This window comes from Dipodomys merriami, unplaced genomic scaffold (assembly GCF_024711535.1).
Source record: "Dipodomys merriami isolate MVZ:Mamm:240054 unplaced genomic scaffold, mDipMer1.0.p SCAF_12, whole genome shotgun sequence".
Lineage (NCBI taxonomy): Eukaryota > Metazoa > Chordata > Mammalia > Rodentia > Heteromyidae > Dipodomys > Dipodomys merriami.
The window spans coordinates 39635633-39658005 of record NW_027202493.1 but is presented as its reverse complement, the minus strand read 5'-3'; the positions used below and the strand labels follow the sequence as shown (position 1 = coordinate 39658005).

General features: G+C 47.0%; 1 protein-coding gene across 1 annotated transcript; it reads left to right on the top strand.

The window, feature by feature from the left end:
• Positions 1 to 6148: 6148 nt before the first annotated feature.
• LOC138823362 (tumor necrosis factor receptor superfamily member 10B-like) lies at positions 6149 to 21855 on the top strand. The gene is made up of 8 exons (XM_070016643.1): positions 6149 to 6266; positions 11984 to 12071; positions 15004 to 15111; positions 16792 to 16903; positions 18469 to 18728; positions 19640 to 19707; positions 20071 to 20241; positions 21595 to 21855. The coding sequence occupies exons 1-8, from the start codon at positions 6225 to 6227 to the stop codon at positions 21745 to 21747; spliced, it is 1002 nt and encodes a 333-aa protein (XP_069872744.1). The 5' UTR covers positions 6149 to 6224; the 3' UTR covers positions 21748 to 21855.
• Positions 21856 to 22373: the final 518 nt, after the last annotated feature.

Sequence of the window (22373 nt, the reverse complement as noted above, 5' to 3'; positions counted from 1 at the left end):
TGGCCTTCGGCTTGTCTGCCTGTCCTTCTGCTCCCTGTGGTAGCTGAAAGCAGAAGTTGAGATGAGGCAGAAAGGAGTGGGTGTGTAGAAGAGGAAGCCAGGAGGTTCAGAGAGTTTTTGTTTGGTGTGTGTGTGTGTGTGTGTGTGTGTGTGTGTGTGTGTGTGTGTGTGCATAAGCACGCGTGCACCAGCCAGTAAGATAAGTGTTCTTAATTGCCTTTTTTTTTCCTGCTCAAAATCTGGTGATCTACCACTTGAGCCACAGATCCATGTTAGGGCCAGGTTAAATTAAGCAGCTAGACCAAGGAAGAACGGAATTTGACTGGGATAATGAAGTCTCAGGACCTACGTGCAAACTTGAGAAAGAGGAACAAAATTGCGGCTTGCCCTTTGCGGAGAATTGCAAAGTGAGTAAAAACAGGACCGACAGTCTGCAAGGCTGACCACCAACGTCCCAACGTTTTTCTGTGTGATTATGCTTGCTCAGCAGATATACCAAAACATGGAACTTGACCCTTTGCAGTCAGCTTTGATTGATAAGAATAAGGCCAAACTTGAAAGGTAGGATCTCCCTTTGGAAGAAAACCTCCAGGTTAGTCAAAAACCCGGAGGTAAAGGCTTTTTTGGATTGTCCAGGAATCAATCGACAGTAGGACCCCAAAACTACTGATTAGTTGTAGCTTAAAATTTTATTTGAGCAAAAGAATAAAGCACTGACGTGTCAGGGCCATGCCCAAGGATCTTAGGGCAAGGCCTTGGGTGCCAGCCTGCACCAGCTGCTAAGCATTTTTGGCTGGAAGGGGAGAGGACTTAAATCTGCACAGTTGGTGTCTTTGTCCATTTTGGCCAATGGTCACTCCGGATGTTTTCACAATTTCTGCCAGGGCCTTCTGCCTAGAGACTCTTGACAGGAAGCTTGGGGAACAGAACAAAAGATGGGAATGACGCATTTAGTTAGTAACGGAAGCAGAGTTACAGTTCCATTTACAACCACAAAAAGTTACAAAAGCATTCATTATTGATAAGCAGAGGCTTCTAATTGTTACATGGCCCAAGTACCTAAATCAAATATTATATCTTCAATTTTCATACAACAATAGCTTGAGTAAATCAGGGGGTTAAACACCAGGTTCCTGAGATTCTATAACAGAAAAACTAGGAAGGATTTAGGAGTATGTTCTGGTCAATGTCAGCTAAACCCAAAACTAGGAACAATGGGAAGATCTAGGATGAGAACTATGCATTAATTGATTATTAAAATTGTAATCACCATTTATAATATCATTCTGCTTTGTAACTTGCTTTCTTGCTGATTTTGAAATTACCACTGACCCCCTGTAAGAGGCCTCTGTGGTTTTTGCCTTTATATTCCCTGAGCTATTTGAGTTTGGGGCTGCTCTTTGTCCCCCGAAATGACAGAGTGGTCCCTGTGCATGAGAAATAAAATATCCTATCTTCATTGTGTCTGGATCTCATTCTGGTATTCAGGAAACGTTCTGGATAAAACAATCCACTTCTGGGATTTTGCTGGTTGATCAGAGATAAGTCTTCTAGACTTAACTGGCCAAGCTGAGATTCAGTTTCCTGAGTAGCTGTGATTACAAGTGTAATTATTTTAAGGACCTGGCTTAAAATGACTTTTTAAAATTGTCACTATGAAGGTGCTGTAGAGAGAGGGGTTACAATTACATACACAGTTCATCTAACCCTAAAGAGTCAGATTGGATGCGTGCCCATTCCATAGGAGGGGCCGAGTGGCCCATCTTTGTGTTGTCCCTTTTCCCTGCAGATAGACACTGGAAACATGATGGTAAAAATTACTGATGTGGTGATCTGATTAGTATTGCTAAAACTGCCCCTTGGATGTGTTAAAATTAAGACCTTAAAAAGAGGGTTAAAAAGTTTATTTGTATAATGTGACTTGCTTTTAATGATGTTTTACAATTCGGATGTGTTTAAAAGTTATAAAGGTGTTAAGTCTAGCTTCTTGGTACAGTTATGATGATTGTAATTTTTGCATTAAGGAAAAATTGTTATTTGAGTTTAAAATTTTTAGTGTGTATCTGTTTTTTTTTTTTTTTTTGTCGGTCGTGGGGCTTGAACTCTGGGCCTGGGCACTGTCCCTCAGCTCTTCAGCTCAAGGCGAGCGCTCTACCACTTGAGCTACAGCACCACTTCCGGTTTTCTGGTGGTTTATTGGAGATAGGAGTCTCACGGTCTCTCCTGCCCGGGCTGGCTTTGAACCACGATCCTCAGATCTCAGCCTCCTGAGTAGCTAGGATTACAGGCGTGAGCCACCAGCGCCCGGCTGTGTATCTGTTTTAAAACAAGCAGCCAAGAGACAATGGGTACACTTAGCGTCAAGATTTTAAGGAATTTTTTCAAAATGCAAATGAAACTAAAGTATAAAGTATTAGAAGAGATTAATAAAAGGCTTTAAGAAATTAGGAATGGATATTTGGATATGAAATTTAAAAGGAAAATTGTTTTTAATACTTGCCTCAAAGTGCACAAATTAAAAATTAGGATTACCAAAAGAATTGCTATTCCAGTTTGCTCTTATAGGTTTTTTTTTTTTTTTTTTTTATCAGTTTCCAGCAGGCCCAGAGCAAAGCACAGAGGATTCTTACAAGTTTGTCAGATGTAACTTTGGCTCTTAATAAGCTTCAAGTAAGAGCATGCTTAAAAGCTACTTCTATGTTGACCACCTTGTTGCTTTTAATTGGAGTAAAGTGGCCTTTTTATAAGACTCATTGATCTGCAAACTGGTTCGAAGGCAGCCTGGGCAGAAAAAGGTCCCTGTGAGACTGTCACCTCTAATCAGCCAGCAGAGTGCTGAAAGAGCAAGCAGAGTTGCTTTGGGACTCAAAGTGGCAGAGTGCTAGCCTTTAGCTGTAGAGCTGAGGGACAGCACTCAGAGCCCGAGTTCAAGTCCAGCGACCAGCTAAGGGAAATGCCAATGAGGCATTTATCTCAGTGTAGAGAAGACACTCCCAGGAACAAGAGCAATAGAGGAGCATCCAGAGGCAGTAAGCCACTGCTTGGATGGCAGAAATGTCAGATCCTAGAGTCATTTCTGTGTGGCCCTTCAAAAATTGGTCAGAGCCAGGAGGTCATGGGAAGATAGTTTGTAAGCATGCCTAATGTCCATGACTATCTACCTTGTAAGGGACAGGAACTTGCCAGTCCTCTGTGATAGTAGTAAAAAGCTAATGTTACAAAATTTGGAGGATAGTTTAAATCTCAACCCCTTTATGTGCCAAAAGCTCTAGCTGGTAGTAACTTTTGAGCTGACACCAGTTACATGAAATTCATCTGCTCAGGAAAAAAGTTTGTAAACCTGAGGTTGTGTTTCTACTGATATCTTCCTGAAGGTCTACATAGGTAACTTAGGCATATTTAGGGTCACTAGAGATTGCATTCCTAAGTCATCCAGAAAGATGCTTTTACAAACAAGAGTGCTAAACAAGCTACACTGCTGTAGTCAGAGAAAAGTTCTGTGCAGTTGTAAAAAGTTAAAATATTGTTCTTAATGACATCTAATACATCTAACCCTGATAACCTCTTTGTAAAATAGACTAAGGTTATAAGTTCCTGGCTAGGTAGGATCAACACCCCTGAAGTCAGCTTGAAGAAGTTACAGAAGATGGACCTTCACCCATCAACCCCCTTTAAGATCAAGAGTCCAGAGTCAGTTTTGGAAAAACGAGGCAAAATAGATAAAAAATAATTAATAGTGTTAACAGGTGTGCAAGTGTGGAGACTGCATCTGTCAGAGATAGTGACAAGACTAAGCTTTCTGTGTTCTTTTACAAAAATATCTGGTTAGAAAGAAAGTTGTTATTTTGGTAAGTTGTCCAGGGCTATTGTCTAAATGGTCCTAAAAATCAGTGGGGCCACAGCCTGCCAAGCCTAGGTAATGTATCCTTAACCAGTCTGTGTAGAAATTTGCAGCCCAGCACCAGGTGTGACAGTTCCTTGGGGCCACTGAGAAAGTTCAATGACAGCCTGACAATCACCTGGAGGAAATCTACATCTTCACACAGACCACCTCCATCCACCTCCACCGTGGTAAAAGTAGACTGAACTCCTGCCTCATTCCATCACCTAAGACTGCTTCCCAGGTGAAAGCTGCTAAAGCTAAGATCTTGTGGGACATTCTTTTGGGTGATATCCAGAAACCCTCTCTATTCCCACAGTGGATACTGGGGGCAAGGATATCACTGGCTTGCTTGCCTTAGGGACTTCAGTGCATAGTGACTGGAAATCTACTCTATAGTCACAGCCTAGTTTGGCTCTGGTAATAACCTGAGTGTGTTATCAATGCAGGTAGTACCTTTGGGCCTTATTTGCTTAATAAAAACTAGATTGGGGGGCCATAATCCTGTTACACAGAACTTACAAATACTCTTCTGTGCATGTTTCTGGCTCAGGAGTATGATATTTCCAAGATTGAGAATATGATCAAAACAGAGGGGGGAATGACAAAACAAGAGTAACTCTTATCTTGCTCAGGCGACATTTTATGTTTAACTTTCTGCCTTTGTCCTAAGCCCTGTTGACCAAGATGTTTCTGAGAAGTGTCATTGTGCTGAGAGGTATTATTATGTGTTGAAATTGACCAGAACTTGTACAAATTACCACAACTACCCCCCCCCAAACAGATGGTCCATCCCGTTCTGTAACTCCCTGCTGACACTAACTGTCCTGGAATGTTCCTAGCCCTAGCCCGGAGCCAATCAGAATTGTATTCACATGTAATTCTGTTTGAACACCTGGATAATGTCTCTTTTTGTCACTTTGTGTTTTTTGCCTTTATAAACCCCACTGAAATGTTGCGGGGAGGGTCTCCTCCCTCCCTCTGCTGTGTCAGAGTATATGGGACTAGGCGGAGCCTAGGCTTGTTCTGAATAAACCATGCATTTTGCAGTTCGAGTGTCTGAGTCTCTTGTGGTCTCCGGTGGTCTTTGAGGAGTGGGCAATTCACATCAATTTAAAAGACTTAATTGGCTTATACTAATTGTCCAAGTGGGGTTTTCATTTTTATATTTCCATATAGTCACACTGTAGGGGGGAGGGGCAGTGAGATTATTCAGTCCGCAGTGAAAATATAAAACATTTTACTGAGCAAGTGCCAGGACCACACCAGGAGTTGGGATCCTAGGAAACAGCCCCCAGTGCCAGCCCACAGGGGCTTTTAAGCATTTGGGGACGTGTGGGGGAGGGGGAGGATGGTATTGGTTTTAGCCAAGGATTGTTACAAGAAATGCACACTTTAAGTTTAAATTTCCCTGCCAAGATTTCCCTGGCAAGGTTTTGCTTGTGGGAAGCAGGGGAATAGAACAAAAGGTGGTGATGGTCCCCTGGGTTAGGGCTCCCAGTGCTCAGAAAACAGCAGAAGCAGAGTCACAAAGTTACAATTACAGTTACTAGCTAAAGTAATGGGTTACCAGGGAAGTCTTATCCACAGCACACTTACATTTGTATCTTAAAATCATTCATTATCCATTTTACACAATCCAAGTCAAATATCCTATTCCATCCTCCCATCCTCCACCATGTGGACACAATGGGCTCTAAGCAGACTCATTCCCTTCAGGTTTCCTCTCTTGGCTGCCTCCTCCTCCTCCTAATTCCAACAGATTTTATGGTTCCATTTTCATACATATATATTCCTTGATCTGGCCGCCAGAGGCTCATGCCCTGTAAGTCTAGCTACTCAGGAGGCTGAGATCTAAGGTTGGGGGTTTCGGAGGGAGGGAGAGGGAGAGGCAGAGGGAGGAAGAGGAGAGCGGGGAGAGGCGGGGAGAGAGAGAGAGAGACAGAGAGAGCGAGAGAGAGAGAGATGTAGAGTGATGTAGAGAGAGAGATGTAGAGAGAGGGAGGGGCAGATTGAGGGGAGGGGGAGATTGAGGTGAAGTGGGAGGGGAGGGAGAGAGGAGACAACCGGGAAACGCGGGAAAGCTGGTAGGTACTGCACACGCCTCTCTGGGTCTTCTGGGCGGGATCTCCGAAGATGTTGCAACACCACTCGCGCAGACTCTCGCGCTGCTTTAAGAGGGCACGGCGAGTGCACCGGGCGTTCAGTTGCACGCGCGGCGCACGGAGAGCGCTTCTCCTAGCTCCCGCCGCCCTTACGGAAGAGCCGAAGCACCCCACCCTGCCGACCCCGCCGACCCCACGGAAGAGCCGAAGCACCCCACCCCGGGGGCCAGGCCCGGACCATGGCCCTGGTCGTCTTCGCCCCGCTGCTGCTGCTGCTGCTGGTGAGTCTGGAGCGGGCCCGGCCCGGCCGTCGGGGCACGCGCGCGGCGGAATGTAGCGGGGAGCGGGATGCCCAGGGGCCCGGCCGTGCGCCGCCGCCGCCGGGCATGAGCGGGCATGTGCGGGCACCGCGGAGCCTGCCGTCGACGGAGGCCCGGGACGACCCGCCGCGGCTGGGGAGAAGCCCACCGGGCAGGAGGGGGGGCCGGGGCCTGCACCCTGACACCCCCCTCCACACTTTTCCTTCCTGCCGCGGATCCCCCCCCCCAGGGTGGGGCACTGTAGCTCCCGCGTCGGGGCGCCGTGTCGGGCAGGGTGGAGAAGGTGTGAGTGTGCCCGCCACCTCCGCGGATGTGTGAGTGTGCCCACCCAACTCCGTGGATGTGTGTGTGTGTGCCCACCACCTCCGTGGATGTGCGTGAGTGTGCGGATGTGTGAGTGTGCGCCCAGGCACTTCCAGGAAGAAGCTTGGCTGAGGAAGTGGAGATCAGGGTGTCACGGATTCTTTTCCGGACCAGATCTGAACTTCCATCCTCAGCTCGCAGCACCCTTCCCCGCCCCCCCTTTCCTGCCGGTGCTGGGGGACGGAGGCCTCGCGCTCAGGCTCAGCTTCCTCTCGGGGCTGGTGCCCTGCTGGTTAACTTGAGACCCGTTGCCTGGATTGTCTGGGTTGTCTACACAGGCTGCTTTGATTTGTTAGATGGCTTTTGGTTTTTCGATTTTACGGCCATAGAATTACCAACAGGAGCCACCCACACGTTGGCTAGGGGAATTTTTGTCACTCTTTTTTGTTTTTCTTAAGTCGCTAAACTGTACCCAAACAGACATGTTGAATGGAAACCTCTCTGGACAATTACAACTTTGAAAAAAACACTTTTTTTAAACTTTTTAAACTTTTTAATTTTTTTTTTAAAACCCGTTCCTGGTGTCCCAGGAACAAGAGAGACTGACAGAGAGCAAAGGAGCGAAAGGCAAAGTGGAGGGAGAGATGCCTGGCTTTTAGTTAAGTTGAAGGCCCAAGTAATGATGTTATTATTTATATTTATTATTTATTTACTTTTATTGTTTACATATTATATACCATATATTTATTTTATTTCTATTTTATTATATATAACATAACACATTTACATATTATATTTATATATTATTTATGTTTATATTTCTTATTTATTTTTGCCAGTATTGAGGCTTGAACTCTGAGCTTCTTCTGTGAGCTTTTTTTGTTTTTTTATTTATTTATTATTTATTTTTATTGTGAAAATACCGTATAGAGGGTTACAATTACATGGGTAAGGTAATGAGTGAATTTCTTTTCGTTTTTTTTTTTTTGGGGTCCGTTCCTGGGGCCTGAACTCTGGGCCTGCTTGCTGTCCCTCAGCTCTTCAGCTCAAGGCTAGCGCTCTACCACTTGAGCCACAGCGCCACTTCTGGCTTTTTTTTCTTTCTACTTATGTGGTGCTGAGGAATCCAACCCAGGGCCTCATGCATGCAAGGCAAGCACTCTACCACTGAGTCACCTTCCCAACCCATGAGTGAATTTCTTTTTTTTTTTTTTTTTTTTTTGTCGGTCGTGGGGCTTGAACTCTGGGCCTGGGCGCTGTCCCTCAGCTCTCCAGCTCAAGGCGAGCGCTCTACCACTTGAGCTACAGCGCCACTTCCGGTTTTCTGGTGGTTTATTGGAGATAGGAGTCTCACGGTCTTTCCTGCCCGGGCTGGCTTTGAACCGCGATCCTCAGATCTCAGCCTCCTGAGTAGCTAGGATTACAGGCGTGAGCCACCAGCGCCCGGCTCCATGAGTGAATTTCTTATCAAGCATTGTTGCCTCCTCCTTTGTTAGTCTCTGAGCTTCTGTGTGCTCAAGGCTAGTGCCACTTCTAGCCTTTTCTGGGTAGTTTATTGGAGATGGGAGTCTCATGGGCTTTTCCTGCAGGGGCTGCCTTCCAACTCCTGATCCTCAGAGCTCAGCCTCCTGAGTAACTAGGATTACAGGCATGAGCCGCCAGTGTCAGTGAATCAGTGTTTTTATAGAACAAAAGCAATTTCCAAGTCCCTGTTGTAGAAGCACCGGCCAATTCCACCTTCCCAGGATACTGGCCTGTGAAACAAAACAGTGCCTAAAAACCCAAGCAACAAAGCAACCTGTTTTCATTGCTGCAACAAAATGCCTGAAGCAGGGTCAGGTGTAAAGAGGTGTATTTTTAGCTCACTGTTCTGGAAGGTCCAGGGCAGTGCCCCATGTCTCACCAGAGACCTGTTGACTGTGTGGCATCTTGGGTAGGAAAGGTGGGAACCACAGGGGCGGAGTCTGAAGAGGAGGAAGGTGTGGACTGGAGAGCACTGGGGTGAATCCTGACTGAGGCCTTTTAAGATCAGGCTGGCAATGATGTAAAATCACCTCACCAGTGCCTCCTAACCCCTTGAAGTCCCACTGTTCTTAACATTGCCAACCACACAGGATCTCTTGGAGGACTCACTCAAACCTATCCAAACCTGAGCAAAATCCTTATAGGATTTACATTATTATTATCTAGGAGGACTCACTCAAACCTATCCAAACCTGAGCAAAATCCTTATAGGATTTACATTATTATTATTATTAGTGTGTGTGTGTGTGTGTGTGTGCCTGTGTGTATATGCGCGCGCGTGCGCGCATGCTGGCCCTGGGGCTTGACTTCAGAGTATCTTTGTTCAAGTAATCTATGGTTTAGCAGTTTCAGCACAAACAAGATGGTTTCTGAAATTCAGGTGTGCCCAAGGTTAATATGAGCAGCAGAAGGGTTACTGCTTTAAAATGAAGTTATTTTTAGCTTTTCAGTTTATGGGACAGACACAGAAGTGACACAAAGAAACCATAAAGTTTATCTGGTTTGCAAAACATTTTCACTTGGGAACACAGCCCCATACATTCCCCCTAAAGAACAGGTAGTTGTATAAAGGTTCTAAGCAAACCTTAAAATTAGACATGAGAAAATACATGATTTGACTTTTACTTATACAACTATCTGTGGGGCTGGGAAGGTGACTCAGTGGTAGAGAGCTTGCCTTGCATGCATGAGGCCCTAGGTTCGATTCCTCAGCACCACATAAGCAAAAAGAAAAAAGCCAGAGGTGGCACTTTGGCTCAAGTGGTATAGTGCTAGCCTTGAGCTGAAGAGCTGAGGGACAGCGCCCAGGCCCAGAGTTTAGGCTCCACGACGGCCCCCCCCCCAAAAAAAAAAAAAAAAACCAAGAACATACTATCTGTATACATGATTTTACATGTGCAGTTTTAGATACACCCATGAATATGCACACACACACACACACACACGTATACCTTGCTTAACAGAAACTAAAGACATTGAAAAAGAACACTTAGCATTATTACAGATAATGTCCTTTTCTGTTTGTTTTTTGTTTCATTTTTGTCGGTGGCAGGGCTAGAACTCTGGACATGGACACAGTCCCTTAGACTTTTCTGCTCAAGAATCGCACTTTACTGCTTGAGCTATAGCTCTACTTCTGGCTTTTTGCTGGTTAAATTAGAGATAAGACTCTCACCTCGGATTTTCTTCTGGCTGGCTTCAAAGCTGGCTTCAAAGGAGGATCCTCAGTTCCTTTGCCTCCTGAGTAGGTGGGGTTACAGATGTGAGCCGCTGGCGTCTGTCTAGAACGGGCATCTAAGAACCCAGGTTACTCATTTATTGTGTAAAGATCGGTAGGGAATCAGATACAGGACACAGCACTTCCTGTGGCACCCCTTCCCTCTTAGGGCAATATGATTTAGCAGCAGGTGGGGTGCACATCAATGAGTCACGGTCAATGACAGTGAAGAGACTGGAGCGACCATGCCAGCACAGGTGATGGGTCATGGAGGCAAGAACCCTAGGAAAGTCTGGCCTGGGGGAGGGACACAAGTGAAGAGTGGAAGACTCTGGAAGGCTCTAGAAGGCTCTGAAGGCTCTGCTCTCTCAGCACCTGTTAGGGTAGGATGGGGACTAGCAGTCTTGTGACTAGAGGGCTTGTGGCTTTGTACTCAGAGATGAGTACTTCGGCCAGCTCACACAGATTAGGATCCCGCTAGGTTAATTTACAACTTCTGCACTGCACTTTTCCTGCAGCCAGCCCAGGCCACACCATGAGCCTGAGGGCTTGTCTCAGACCCAACACTAAAGAAAAAAAAAAAAAAAAAGAACCAGGTGTGGTGGTTCATACTTGTAATCCTAACTACTCAACAGGTGAAGATCTGAGGATTGTGTTGTGAAGTCAGCCAGGGCAGGAAAGTCCATGAGACTTGGATCTCAAAGCTGGAAGTCGAGCTGTGGCTCAAGTAGCAGAATTTCAGCTTTGAGCATCAAAAGCTAAGGGACAGCCTTAGGCCCTGAATTTAAGTCCCAGTACCAGCCCCAGAAACAAACTCCTCAAAGGAACAGGTTTTGGTGGAGGTATGGAAAGACTGAAACCCTTGTGCTACATTGTAACACTGTGGAAAACAGTATAGCAGCTCCTTAAATCATTACAAGTAGGATTGCCATATGATCTCAAAGCTGGCTCTACCACTTGAGCCGTGCCCTCCACTTCCAGCTTTTTGCTGGTCAGAGCCTCTTGGATTTGTCTGCCTGGGCTGGCTTTGAACCATGATCCTCAGCTCTCAGCCTCCTGAGTAGCTAGGATTACAGGCATTAGTCACTGGTGCTCATCTTCAATGAGATTTCATATACCTATGGCCTTAGGAACATTATTCCCAGCAGCCAAAGAGCAGGAGCAACTCAATTGTCTATCCACAAGTGAATAGAGAAACATTGTGGTCAACTCAAACAATAGAAAAGCACACAGCTTTAAAAAGGAAGGACTTTCTAACACAAGGCACTCTATGGATGAGTCCTACAGACCTTAGGCTGACTGAAAAAACATCGGCTACAAAACCATGAACACTTTCCACTTACATAAGGTAACAAGAGGAAGTAAGGTTTGGGCCCAGGCTATGGAGAAACAGTGGTTTAATGAATGTAGACTGACATAACAAAAGGCGTTGCAGATATTGTTTGCTCATGGGTGTGTGAATGTGCTAAGCCTCTTTAACCTATTTAAACCTAGTTAATCTATTTAAAATCATTTAGATAGGAATTTTGTCTGATGTATATTTGGCTGCAATTTTTTTTTTTTTCTGGGAGGTGTCCAGTTCTGGGGCCTGATCTCTGGGCCTGGGCGCTGTCCCTCAGCTCTTCAGCTCAAGTCTAGCGCTCTATCACTTGAGCCTCATCACCACTTCCGGCCTTTTTCTTTTTTTGCTTATGTGGTGCTGAGGAATTTAACCCAGGGCCCCATGCATGCAAAGCAAGCACTCTACCACTGAGCCACCTTCCCAGCCCCGATTGGCTGCAATTTCTTAAGTGTATTTACATGAGACAGAGACATCCACATGTGTGGTCAGCTAGTAGAATTATATATGATAATATACTGTAAATGCAATCTAATTTGTGATACTGGGGACTGAATACTGATACTCGGGGCCTGGTATTCTAGCAATTAGACTGTGCCCCTGTCATTTGGGTTGTTAGTATTTATTTATATATTTGTATATTGGTTGGTTGGTTGAAAGTTTTAGAACAGGGAAAATGATCTAAGTTCTGTGTTAGTTTGAAGGCTGAGCGTGGGGGAGGGAAGGAGCGTGGGACAAGTGAGAGGAGGCCTAGAAGACACTAACACCAGCTCTGTGTTTCCTCCACAAATCAAGCCTAACCTAGCCACAGCCGTTCCACTGCCCCATCAACCAGCCGCCCTGCAAGACTTGAAGCAGAGACCCATGGAAGAATGTCCACCAGGTACCTCCTAAGACTGACCCCCTAGCCTTCTACACTACCCTGGCTCCGTGTTCTTCCAGTCTCTGTTCCCTGCAATTCCTAGCTCCTTTATCCAACAAGTAGTTATTGACCCATTGTCCAATCCAGGGTTATGAAGACTTATCTCCATTTTTACTGCTAAGATTCATCTATTTTGATTGATCTAAGGGTCTAGAGATTTTTTTTTTTTTTTTTTTTGTCGGTCGTGGGGCTTGAACTCTGGGCCTGGGCGCTGTCCCTTACTCTTCAGCTCAAGGCGAGCGCTCTACCACTTGAGCTACAGCGCCACTTCCGGTTTTCTGGTGATTTATTGGAGATAGGAGTCTCACAGTCTTTCCTGCCCTGGCTGGCTTTGAACCACGATCCTCAGATCTCAGCCTCCTGAGTAGCTAGGATTACAGGCGTGAGCCACCAGCGCCCGGCTGGGTCTAGAGATTTTTAAAAAATATTTTAATTATTATTGGGGCTGGGAAGGTGGCTCAGTGGTAGAATGCTTGCCTCACATGCTTGCATGCATGAGGCCCTGGGTTCGATTCCTCACCACTACATAAGCAGAAAAAGCCAGAAGTGCACTGTGACTCAAGTGGTAGAGCAATAGCCTTGACCTGAAGAGCTGAGGAACAGTGCCCAGGTCCATAGTTCAGGCCCACAACCAACAAAAAATTAAAAAAATTTTACTGCCGGGCGCTGGTGGCTCACGCCTGTAATCCTAGCTACTCAGGAGGCTGAGATCTGAGGATCGCGGTTCAAAGCCAGCCCGGGCAAGAAAGACTGTGAGACTCCTATCTCCAATAAACCACCAGAAAACCGGAAGTGGCGCTGTAGCTCAAGTGGTAGAGCGCTCGCCTTGAGCTGAAGAGCTGAGGGACAACGCCCAGGCCCAGAGTTCAAGCCCCACGACCGACAAAAAAAAAAAAAAAAAAAAAAAAAAAATTTTACTCTGTGTGTGTGTGTGTGTGTGTGTGTGCGCGCGCGTGTGTGCGTGTGTGTGCGCGTGTGTGCGTGCATGTGTGCATATGCTGGGGCCTGGGTACTTTCCTTGGGCTTTTTTTGTTCAAGGCTAGCACTCTACCACTTTGAACTACAGCACCACTTCCAGTTTTCTGGTGTTTAATTGGAGATATGAGTCTCATAGACTTTCCTGTCTGGGCTGGTTTCAAACTGTGATCCTCAGATCTCAGCCTCCTGAGTAGCTAGCATTACAAGCGTGAGCCACAAGTTTCTGGTCAACTCATACTTTTTCAAAGACATACCCAAGAGATCACTTGAGAAGGGTTTTTGGTTCCTGAATGAAGTAGTCCATCCTGCCTGCTAGCTTTGCCACTTACTCAAAACATCAGCAGACAGCAAATTCTGATCATTATCAAAGGCTAGCTTGTTCCTTTCAGGAATTGACAAGCTCAGGAGACATTTCACTCTTGTAATCCATAATTCAAGTTGTTTCATGAATCTTACAATATGCTTCATTTAGTAATTCATTCCAAGGCAAAGAAAAACAGAAAAAAAAACTATCCAAACCAAAAAAAAATTATTACCACCATCCTAAGATTATTCTCTCTTCAGAGTGTAAAATTATAATCAGAGTTCTACAGGATCAAACAATTCTTTTTTCGGAGGAAGAGGGGAGCGGTCATAGGGCTTGAACTCAGGGCCTGGGTGCAGTCCCTGAGCTTTTTTTTTCTGTTCAAAGATAGCACCCTACCATTTGAGCGAGCCACAGCTCAAGGTCCAGCTTTTTGCTGGTTAATTGGCGATAAGGGTCTCATGGACTTTCATGTTCAGGCAGGATTTCAACCTAGTTCGTCACTTTCCTGAGGATCTAGGATACAGGTGTGAGCCACTGGTACCCAACTACTTGATCTTTTTTAGCAAGAAGTTGCTGCATAGTCACAGTGACTAATTTTATAGGCATGAGCCCCTGGCACTGGAAAGAACACAGTTTTTTTCAAAAATAGCATGTTCCAGGAATTTAATACAATTGTAGCTATCACAGATGGCCTTCCTCAATGGGGTGAGGCACCGGATGGGTTAATTACAGTCACTTAAATCTCCATCCTCCCCACATGAGATCCTAGATGTCTGTGTAGAGTTTCATAGAATTGTGCACCTTTTCATTTCTGTGATTCAGTAGGAATGGCCTTCCTCTTATTTTGGATTCTAATAATTTGTATTTTCAAAACCTTCCCCTGGAGCCTTGTGCTGATGGCTCACACCTGTAATCTTAGCTACTTAGGAGGCTGAGATCTGAGGATCGCTGTTCAAAGCCAGCCCAGGCAGAAAAGTCCCCATGAGACTCTCATCTCCAATTAACCACTCAAAAACCAGAAGTGGTGCTGTGGCTCAAGTGGTAGAGTGCTATCCTAGAGTACAAGGAAGCTCAAGGACAGCACCCAGGCCCTGAGTTCAAGCCCTACAATTAATCAAAAAGAAAACCTTTCCCTGCTCCATTGGCTGGTATAAGTTCGTTGATCTGGTCAGAGAACTAACTTTTGGTCTCATTAATTTTCTTGGTGGTTTTTCTAGTCTCTATTTTGTTGACTTCTGCTCTGACCTAGGTTATTTCCTTCCCTTGGCCTGCTTCACCTTAAGCATTTGCTTCTTTTTTCAGTGTGTTACATTAATTCTAGGTTGCCAATATTATGAGTATATTAGATTTTGAAAACAGTATTTAAAAAAACCTTCAGTGTTTTATATTGGCTTTAGGTTGAAAGGGTAACATTTGGGAGATTTGAGGCCAAAAAATACATTGTGAAGGGAACTTGGCTTTTTTTTTTTCTGTGTTGATACAGACGCTAAGAATTGGAACCTCTCATGTCCCTTCCCTTGTTTTCTGGTCAGCAGGGCTTTCATAAGGTGTATAGTAGATGCAGAAGCAATAATCTACTAACCCACTGCTTTTTCTCCTGCATTTCAGGCTCCTATCTATCAGGGAAGGTTTGCTTGTCGTGTACAGCTGGCGAGGACTACACCAGTCACAATAATTCCCTGGATAGATGCAGGAGCTGCTTAGTCTGTAAAGGAGGTAAGAGCCAGAGGCCCCGGGGCATGGTGGAGTGGGATGTTGGAGTGGGAATTTCAACTAATGTGTTCCCAGAGACCTGGCTTCCAGCTTACCACAGGGCGGGCAGGCAGCGCTCCAGGAGGGCCAGCTGTGTCAGGACGCAGGCAGCCGTGAGCTACTGTGGAGAGAGGCCATCCAACATGGCTGAGGCAGGCTGCAGTGGAAGGGGAAAGCTTAACAGACCACGGAATTCAGAAGCGCTGCCCACTGAACTCAGTTATGGATCTGCCCTGAGTCTCCTGTACACTGCCAGGGATTTTGGATACGTTGGCAGATTACAAGTCACCTCCAACATTGGTCTGCTTAGCATTTGACCAGAATCCATTTGAACACAGAGGGGGAGGATACAGGGTTATGGAAGAAGAGACCCTCATTAGGTCAGACTCTTGCTTGGTGCTGGTAGCTCAAACCTGTAATCCTAGTTACTCAGTAGGCTAAGATCTGAGGATTGTGGTTGGAAGCCAGCCCAAGCAGGGAAGTCTATGGGAGTATGGGAGTCTTGACTTGACTAGCAAAGAGTAGAAGTGGCACTGTGGCTCTAGTGTTTGAGTTTTAGCCTTGAGTTAAGCCCAAGGAGTACTGGGAATGTGGCTTAGTGGGTAGAGTGCTTGCCTAACATGCATGAAGCCTGGAGTTCCCTTGCTCAGTAGCATGTAAACAGAAAAAGCCAGAAGTGGCACTGGGTCTTAAGTGGGAGAGTCCTAGCCTTGAGCAAAAGCTCAGGGAAAGTGTGCAGGCCCTGAGTTCAAGGCCCAGGACTGGTCCTAAAACAAAGCCTAGGGACATGGGTTGGAGCAGTCATAGTTAGTTGGTAGAGTACTAGCCAATGAGCAAAAGCAAATGCAGCAACAGCAACAAAAACAGAAAAAAAGACTCTCCCTAACCTCAGGCCTCTCTTTCCAAAAACCTTCCATAGAAACTCCCATCTTAGGCCTACATATGTATATCTGTTGGAGTGGAAAGGGCTGGGTCTCACAGTTGTCCCTGAGCCAGGCTGTCTTCAGTCTCTGGCAGGTTCAAGGCTCTCTTTACCTCGGTGCCTTCATATCCTAAGGTCTATCTCTCCCTGATCTCCAGCAGTGCTAGGCTGTAGAGAGGTCACCTGAGGGCATTTCTCTTTCCTGGAGCTCAGAGATGATTTGTGTTAGACCTTGTGGTCCGTCTAAAAGACTTCCTACAAGAGGCAACACAGTAAATAATAATCATTCCTTTTGTGTAGCCCTGCATACTGGTGATAGCAGAGAGGGACGGTCCTTTGTGTACCCTCTATGTGTGAGTTGCTGCAGAAAGTGGCCCTAAGAATTATTTCCTATGGGGCTGGGAAGGTGACTCAGTGGTAGAGCGCTTGCCTTGTATTCATGAGGCCCTGGGTTCGATTCCTCAGCACCACATAAACAAAAAGAAAAAAGCTGGAAGTGGTGCTGTGGTTCAAATGGTAGAGCGCTAGCCTTGAGCTGAAGAGCTGAGGGACAGTGCCCAGGCCCAGAGTTCAGGCCCCAATACGGGACCCCCCCCAAAAAAAATGGAAAGAATTATTTCTATGTTCAGCTGAGCTGAATGGGGGATGGTGGGGAATGCCTTGAGGAAGGGCATGGAGGCAACCAGAGAAGCTCATCCTTCATACTTTTGCCCTGTCTCCAGATCAAGTACAGAAGAGTCCTTGCACCACAACCTCTAATACAGTGTGCGAATGCAAACCTGGCACTTTCTGGACACAAAACACCCCTGAATTCTGCCAGAGATGTCGAGATAAGTAAGATGGAGGAGCTGGGGGCTCTTATAATCCTGGAGTTCTATAAGACCCACATCTCCTTATACCCCTTTCCCTGACCCCCTGGAGTTCTTCTGAGCCTGGAACCCTCCACCTGCCATTTCCCTTTTGACCAAGTGACTTGTTCCTTAGCTACAGGAGGCTAGGACTTAAGGCTCCCTAAACTTTGGATGAGCCCTAAGACATGGTTTAATTGCCTTCAAAAAGAATGAGTAGAGCTAGGTACCACCTGTCATCCTAGCTATTCAGGGGGCTGAGATCTGAGGATTGTGATTTGAAGCCAGCCAGTGCAGAAAAGTCCGTAACATTCTTTTTTTTTTTTTTTTTTTGTCGGCCGTGGGGCTTGAACTCTGGGCCTGGGCGCTGTCCCTCAGCTCTTCAGCTCAAGGCGAGCGCTCTACCACTTGAGCTACAGCGCCACTTCCGGTTTTCTGGTGGTTTATTGGAGATAGGAGTCTCACGGTCTCTCCTGCCCGGGCTGGCTTTGAACCGCGATCCTCAGATCTCAGCCTCCTGAGTAGCTAGGATTACAGGCTTGAGCCACCAGCGCCCGGCCGTAACATTCTTATCTTCAGTTAATCACCTAAAAGTTGTGGCTCCAGTGGTAGAATGCCAACCTTGAGCAAAAACAGCTGAGGCCCAGGCCCTGAGTTCAAACCCCAGTACTGGCATAGGCATGCGTACACACAGAATGAGCAGAATACTGCTGGTGTTCTGTTAATATGTACACCAATTCCATTGGAATATGTGATTTTTAACCCTTCCTTGTATATACAGAGGACTATGAAGATAGCTATGATAAAAGTCATAATAAGGCTTTGTGTTCACATCCCTCAAGGTTTTCAGAAGAACCTGATCCATTGAGGCAGCCTCACTCCAGGCTCCCAATCCCTTAAGATGTATCTTGTTCCTGTTTTTGACATTAGGGGCCAAAAGTTAATTACTTTTTGACCCTTTGGTGTTTGTGTGGAAGATCAACTGTACTACAAGTTGACGAGGGCCATGTATGTACCAGGGGCTCATGCCTGTAATCCTGGCTACTTAGGAGGCTGCAATCTGAGGGTTGCTGTTTGAAGCCAGCCCCAGGCAGGAAAGTCCATTAACTCTAATCTCCAATTAACTACCAAAACAGCCAGAAGTGGAGCTGTGGCTCATGAGGTAAAGTGATAGCCTTGAGCAGTAAAGCTCAAGGACTATGGTCAGTCCCTGAGTTCAAGTCCCAGGACTAGCACGCACACACACAACACTGAGGCAGGGGCTGTATCTAAATGGTGGTCAAAAGTGCCTGTGATCTCCCCCTGGAGTGAGACAGCTCTTATCTCAGGGTCTGCTGCAGAGAAGGATTGAAAGCTGAAGAAACCATGGACCCAGAGTTCCAAGGGATTCCGCCCTCCTTTCTCAGTCTCCAGGGTGGGGGGCACCGTGCAGGCATGAGGAGTCTGCCCCTCTTCTATGGACATTGGGCAGGCAGAGTGACTTTCTCTTCTGTCCCGCCTGGCTGGTCTTTGCTCATGGAATCCCACCATTTCCTTCCTGTGTGTACCCAGGTGCACTGATGAGGAGGATGAGGAGATCCCCTGTACCCCCTTGAGTGACCGCAAGTGTGTCCCCAAGGCCACCTGGGGCACCAGAGCTCTTGAAGAGCCAGTGACCAACACCACGAAAACTCCTTCTAATTATTCCTCTAACGTGATATGTATCATATCCATAATACTTGGGATCATATCTATCATATGCACAATAGCTATGATAATGATTGTCGTTTGGAAGAGAAAAATATGTCCTTATATTATGGTCTTCCGTCCAGGTAAGTGTTGCTCCCAGATTTCTCGCCACCCTTCCCACCGCCCCCCCCCCGCCGTCCTGCTCCATGTCTCCCCTATAAGTACCCTCCCTTTTGTTTCAAACCCATGTCCTCTCAGCCTGACTCTCTCCTATTCTTTGTGATCGGCCACACAGTCACTACCCAAAAAACAATACACCAGAATCTCACCAGACCCTTCTGAACCAGGTCTTGGAGGGAAGACCCCCAGCTAGGTCAGAGAAGTGGTCAGCTTGTAAGGCAGCGTTGCTCAAACCAGAGATAGGGCTTGTTTGTTTGTTTGTCAGTCTGGGAGCTTGAACTTAAGGGCTAGGTGCTGTCCCTGAGCTTGTTTTTACTCAAAGCTAACACTCTACCACTTGGAGCCATAGCTTTACTCCCAGTTTTCTGGTGGATAATTGTAAGTAAGACTCTTACGGTTCTTGCCCAGGCTGACTTTGAATCTTAATCCTCAGATCTCAGCCTGCTGTGTAGCTAGGATTGTAGGTGTAAGCCACCAGTGCCCAACTTTTATTTATTGCCAGTACTGGGGCTTAAACTCAGGGCCTCCTATTCTCCATCAGTTTTTTTGCTCAAGGCTGGCTCTCTACCACTTGAGCCACACCTCCCCTTTTTGTCTTTTGGGTGGCTAATTGGAGAGAAGAATTTCATGGACTTCGGCCCAAGCTGGCTCTAAACCACAATCCTCAGATCTCAGCCTCCCTAGTAGTTAGGATTACAGACATGAGTCACGGGTGCCTAGCTTGCATGTGTTACTTCTATTCCCAGTTTCTCTCCCATCTCCTTCCCATTTGGAAGCTAACCCAGAGTGGGTGGGCCCACTCTGCCTAGGGAGGGGGCGGGGTCTGTGGAGGCCCCGCCCACCCACTAAGGGCCATTTCCCCTTTCTGTTGCAGGCCAGGGTGAAACGGATAGCCTGCGCCTGCCGATGTGGAGCTCAGGAATTACTTCCCGCCTTAGCACAGTGAGTCCTGCGGGAAAAGCTGCTGCTCCACAGTCCCAGCTCAGAGGAGGGCTTGGCACCGTGCGTCCTATGCTGCTGACCTGCCAACCTGCCGCCCTGCTGCCCCTCTCTTGGGTGGCCTGAGGCTCTGGAGGACTTCTTTGAGCTCCCAGCGGGCTGTCATGATGTCCTCTTGCTAGGGGGGAGACATGAGGACACAATCCCGCCCTTGGGAGTTGGGGAGGGGGTTTACAGTCCTGGTGACAGCAACAGACCCTGCATGGCTAGCTGAGCATGTCCTCATTTCATGTGACCCAAGTGGGGGGGGGACCCGGCATGGAGCCCTAGATGTGGAATTCTGAGTCACCTCTTTATTTTCCCAAGATCTGTTGCCGGCGTTCCACAGGAAAATCTGCTGTTGAGGATAATAACAACAGTGAGACTCTAAGCAGCGGACCTTTGCCCTCTAGCCTGCCTGTTGAGCAAGAAACGAGAGGAGAAAACCCAATGACAAATGCTGATGAACAGTCTCCAGGGGAGGCAGATGGTCTGCTGGTAAGTGGTGGACAGGAGGTGCTAGTCTGAGGGAGCCAAGGACTGGCCAGGATGGCTGCGGGTGGCATAGTGGGTGGCTGAGGTGCTCTGCAGAACCGTCTACCTCGGGTTTGTGCCCAGGCCTAGAGCAGTGCAGGCATGCCGTGGCTCTGCATGTTTGTTCATGATTAATGCTTGAGAGCCGGGCGCGGGTGGCTCATGCCTGTTATCCTAGCTACTCAGCAGGCTAAGATATGAGGAACACGGTTCAAAGCCAGCCTGGACAGGAAAGTCCTAGACATTCTTTATCTCCAATAAACTACCAGAAAACGGTGACGCTGTGGCTCAAGTGGTAGAGCTCTTGCTTGAGCTGAAGAGCTGAGGGACAGACCCCAGGCCCAGAGTTCAAGCCCCACAACCACCACCACCAACAACAACAACAACAAAACAACAACAGAGTTCTCATGCCCATAGCTGACAAGACCCCCATGACAGTCAGTGTTGGGTGTTGAGGGTTCCCTGCTGGACACTGGGAACCGTAAGTCTCCTGTCCTCCTCTTTCTGGTCCCTCCAATGTCTCACAGCCCCTTCTGCTGGGGTTTAGCCCCAGTGAAAGCTGGTCTGTTCTCTGTGGTACCACTGTTCCCAGGAGGCATCTGAGTTCCTGACTGACCTGTGGCTAGGCCCAGTTGAGTGAGCTGCAGGGTAAGCCACAAACCAGATTCCAAAGACTTGAGGCAAAAATAAAGAAAGGAAACTACCATCTGGATCTCAATGCTGATCGCAGGATGGAACGGTAACATTTTGGATGTATTGAGTCAAGGAAGATGTCAGGTCCAAATGAATGCCCCTGTTGCCTGGCACTGATTCAGGGAGGCTGTTGGAAAATGTCAGCTCCATTTCCATGCCCCGGTGACGTCCTCTGCCCCCCCCCCCCCCCCCCCCGTGTTTCTGACTTCCTCCAAGTCGCATTTCCTCCATCAAAGCCTCTGAGCTCCTCATGAACAGATCATTCAATAAGGGTCTGCGTGCTGTCCCTTAGCTTTTTCACTCAAGGCTGGCATTCTACCACTTGAGTCACAATTCCCCTTCCAGCTTTTTGCTGGTTAATTGGAGATAACAGTCTCATGGACTTTCTTGCCTGGGCTGGCTTCAAACCACAATCCTCAGATCTCAGCCTCCTGAGTAGCTGGCATGAGCCACTGGTGTTTGGACACACATTTTTGCCCCCTCATGCTGTACATGCATCTTGGGGCAGGATTATTTCCTCAGATCCTGAGTGCAGGTGTAGCTGGGGGAGGGCTTGTATCAGCAGGTTCACATGCTCTAGAAGCTCATACATTTCCACCTTTTCTCTCCCTCGACCTGATGTAGCATTGTCCATGTGATTCCAGCTCACCTGTCCGTTCTTCTAGCTTGACGTGGCCCTACCTCTACTGTCGAAAAGTCCTTTCGTTGAACACCTGGGACAGGCTCATGAGGCAGAGGAGCTTCTCTGACAATGACATCCTCATGGCCAAAGCTTGAGCAGCGGCTGATGTGTTGTATGAAATGCTGCTCAAGTGGCTACAATGGGCAGGGCAGGGTGCCTCCATCAACGCCCTGCTAGATGCCTTGGAAACCCTGGAAGAGAAATTCGCCCGGGAAGCTGGGCGCCGGTGGCTCACGCCTGTAATCCTAGCTACTCAGGAGGCTGAGATCTGAGAATCGCGGTTCAAAGCCAGCCCGGGCAGGAAAGTCCATGAGACTCCTATCTCCAATAAACCACTAGAAAACCAGAAGTGGTGCTGTAGCTCCAGTGGTAGAGCGCTCGCCTTGAGCTGAAGCGCTGAGAGACAGCGCCCAAGCCGAGTTCAAGGCCCATGACCGACAACAAAAAAGAAAAAAGAAAGAAAGAAATTCGCCAAGGGACACAATTGAGAACCACTTGGTTCTCTCTGGGAAGTTCATCTATCGAGATGATGTGAGCTCTGCTAACTCACAGAAGTGAAAGAATTTCCTCAGGAAGGTGCATATTCCCTAGTGTGCCTTTTTTTTCTTGGAGAAACCAAAAACAACCTCTTAGGAACAATATCTAAAGTTTACATGAACGGGACTTGAAGAAACTATCCTAGTATAGATCCACCAGATATCCCACTGGAATGGCTGTTATC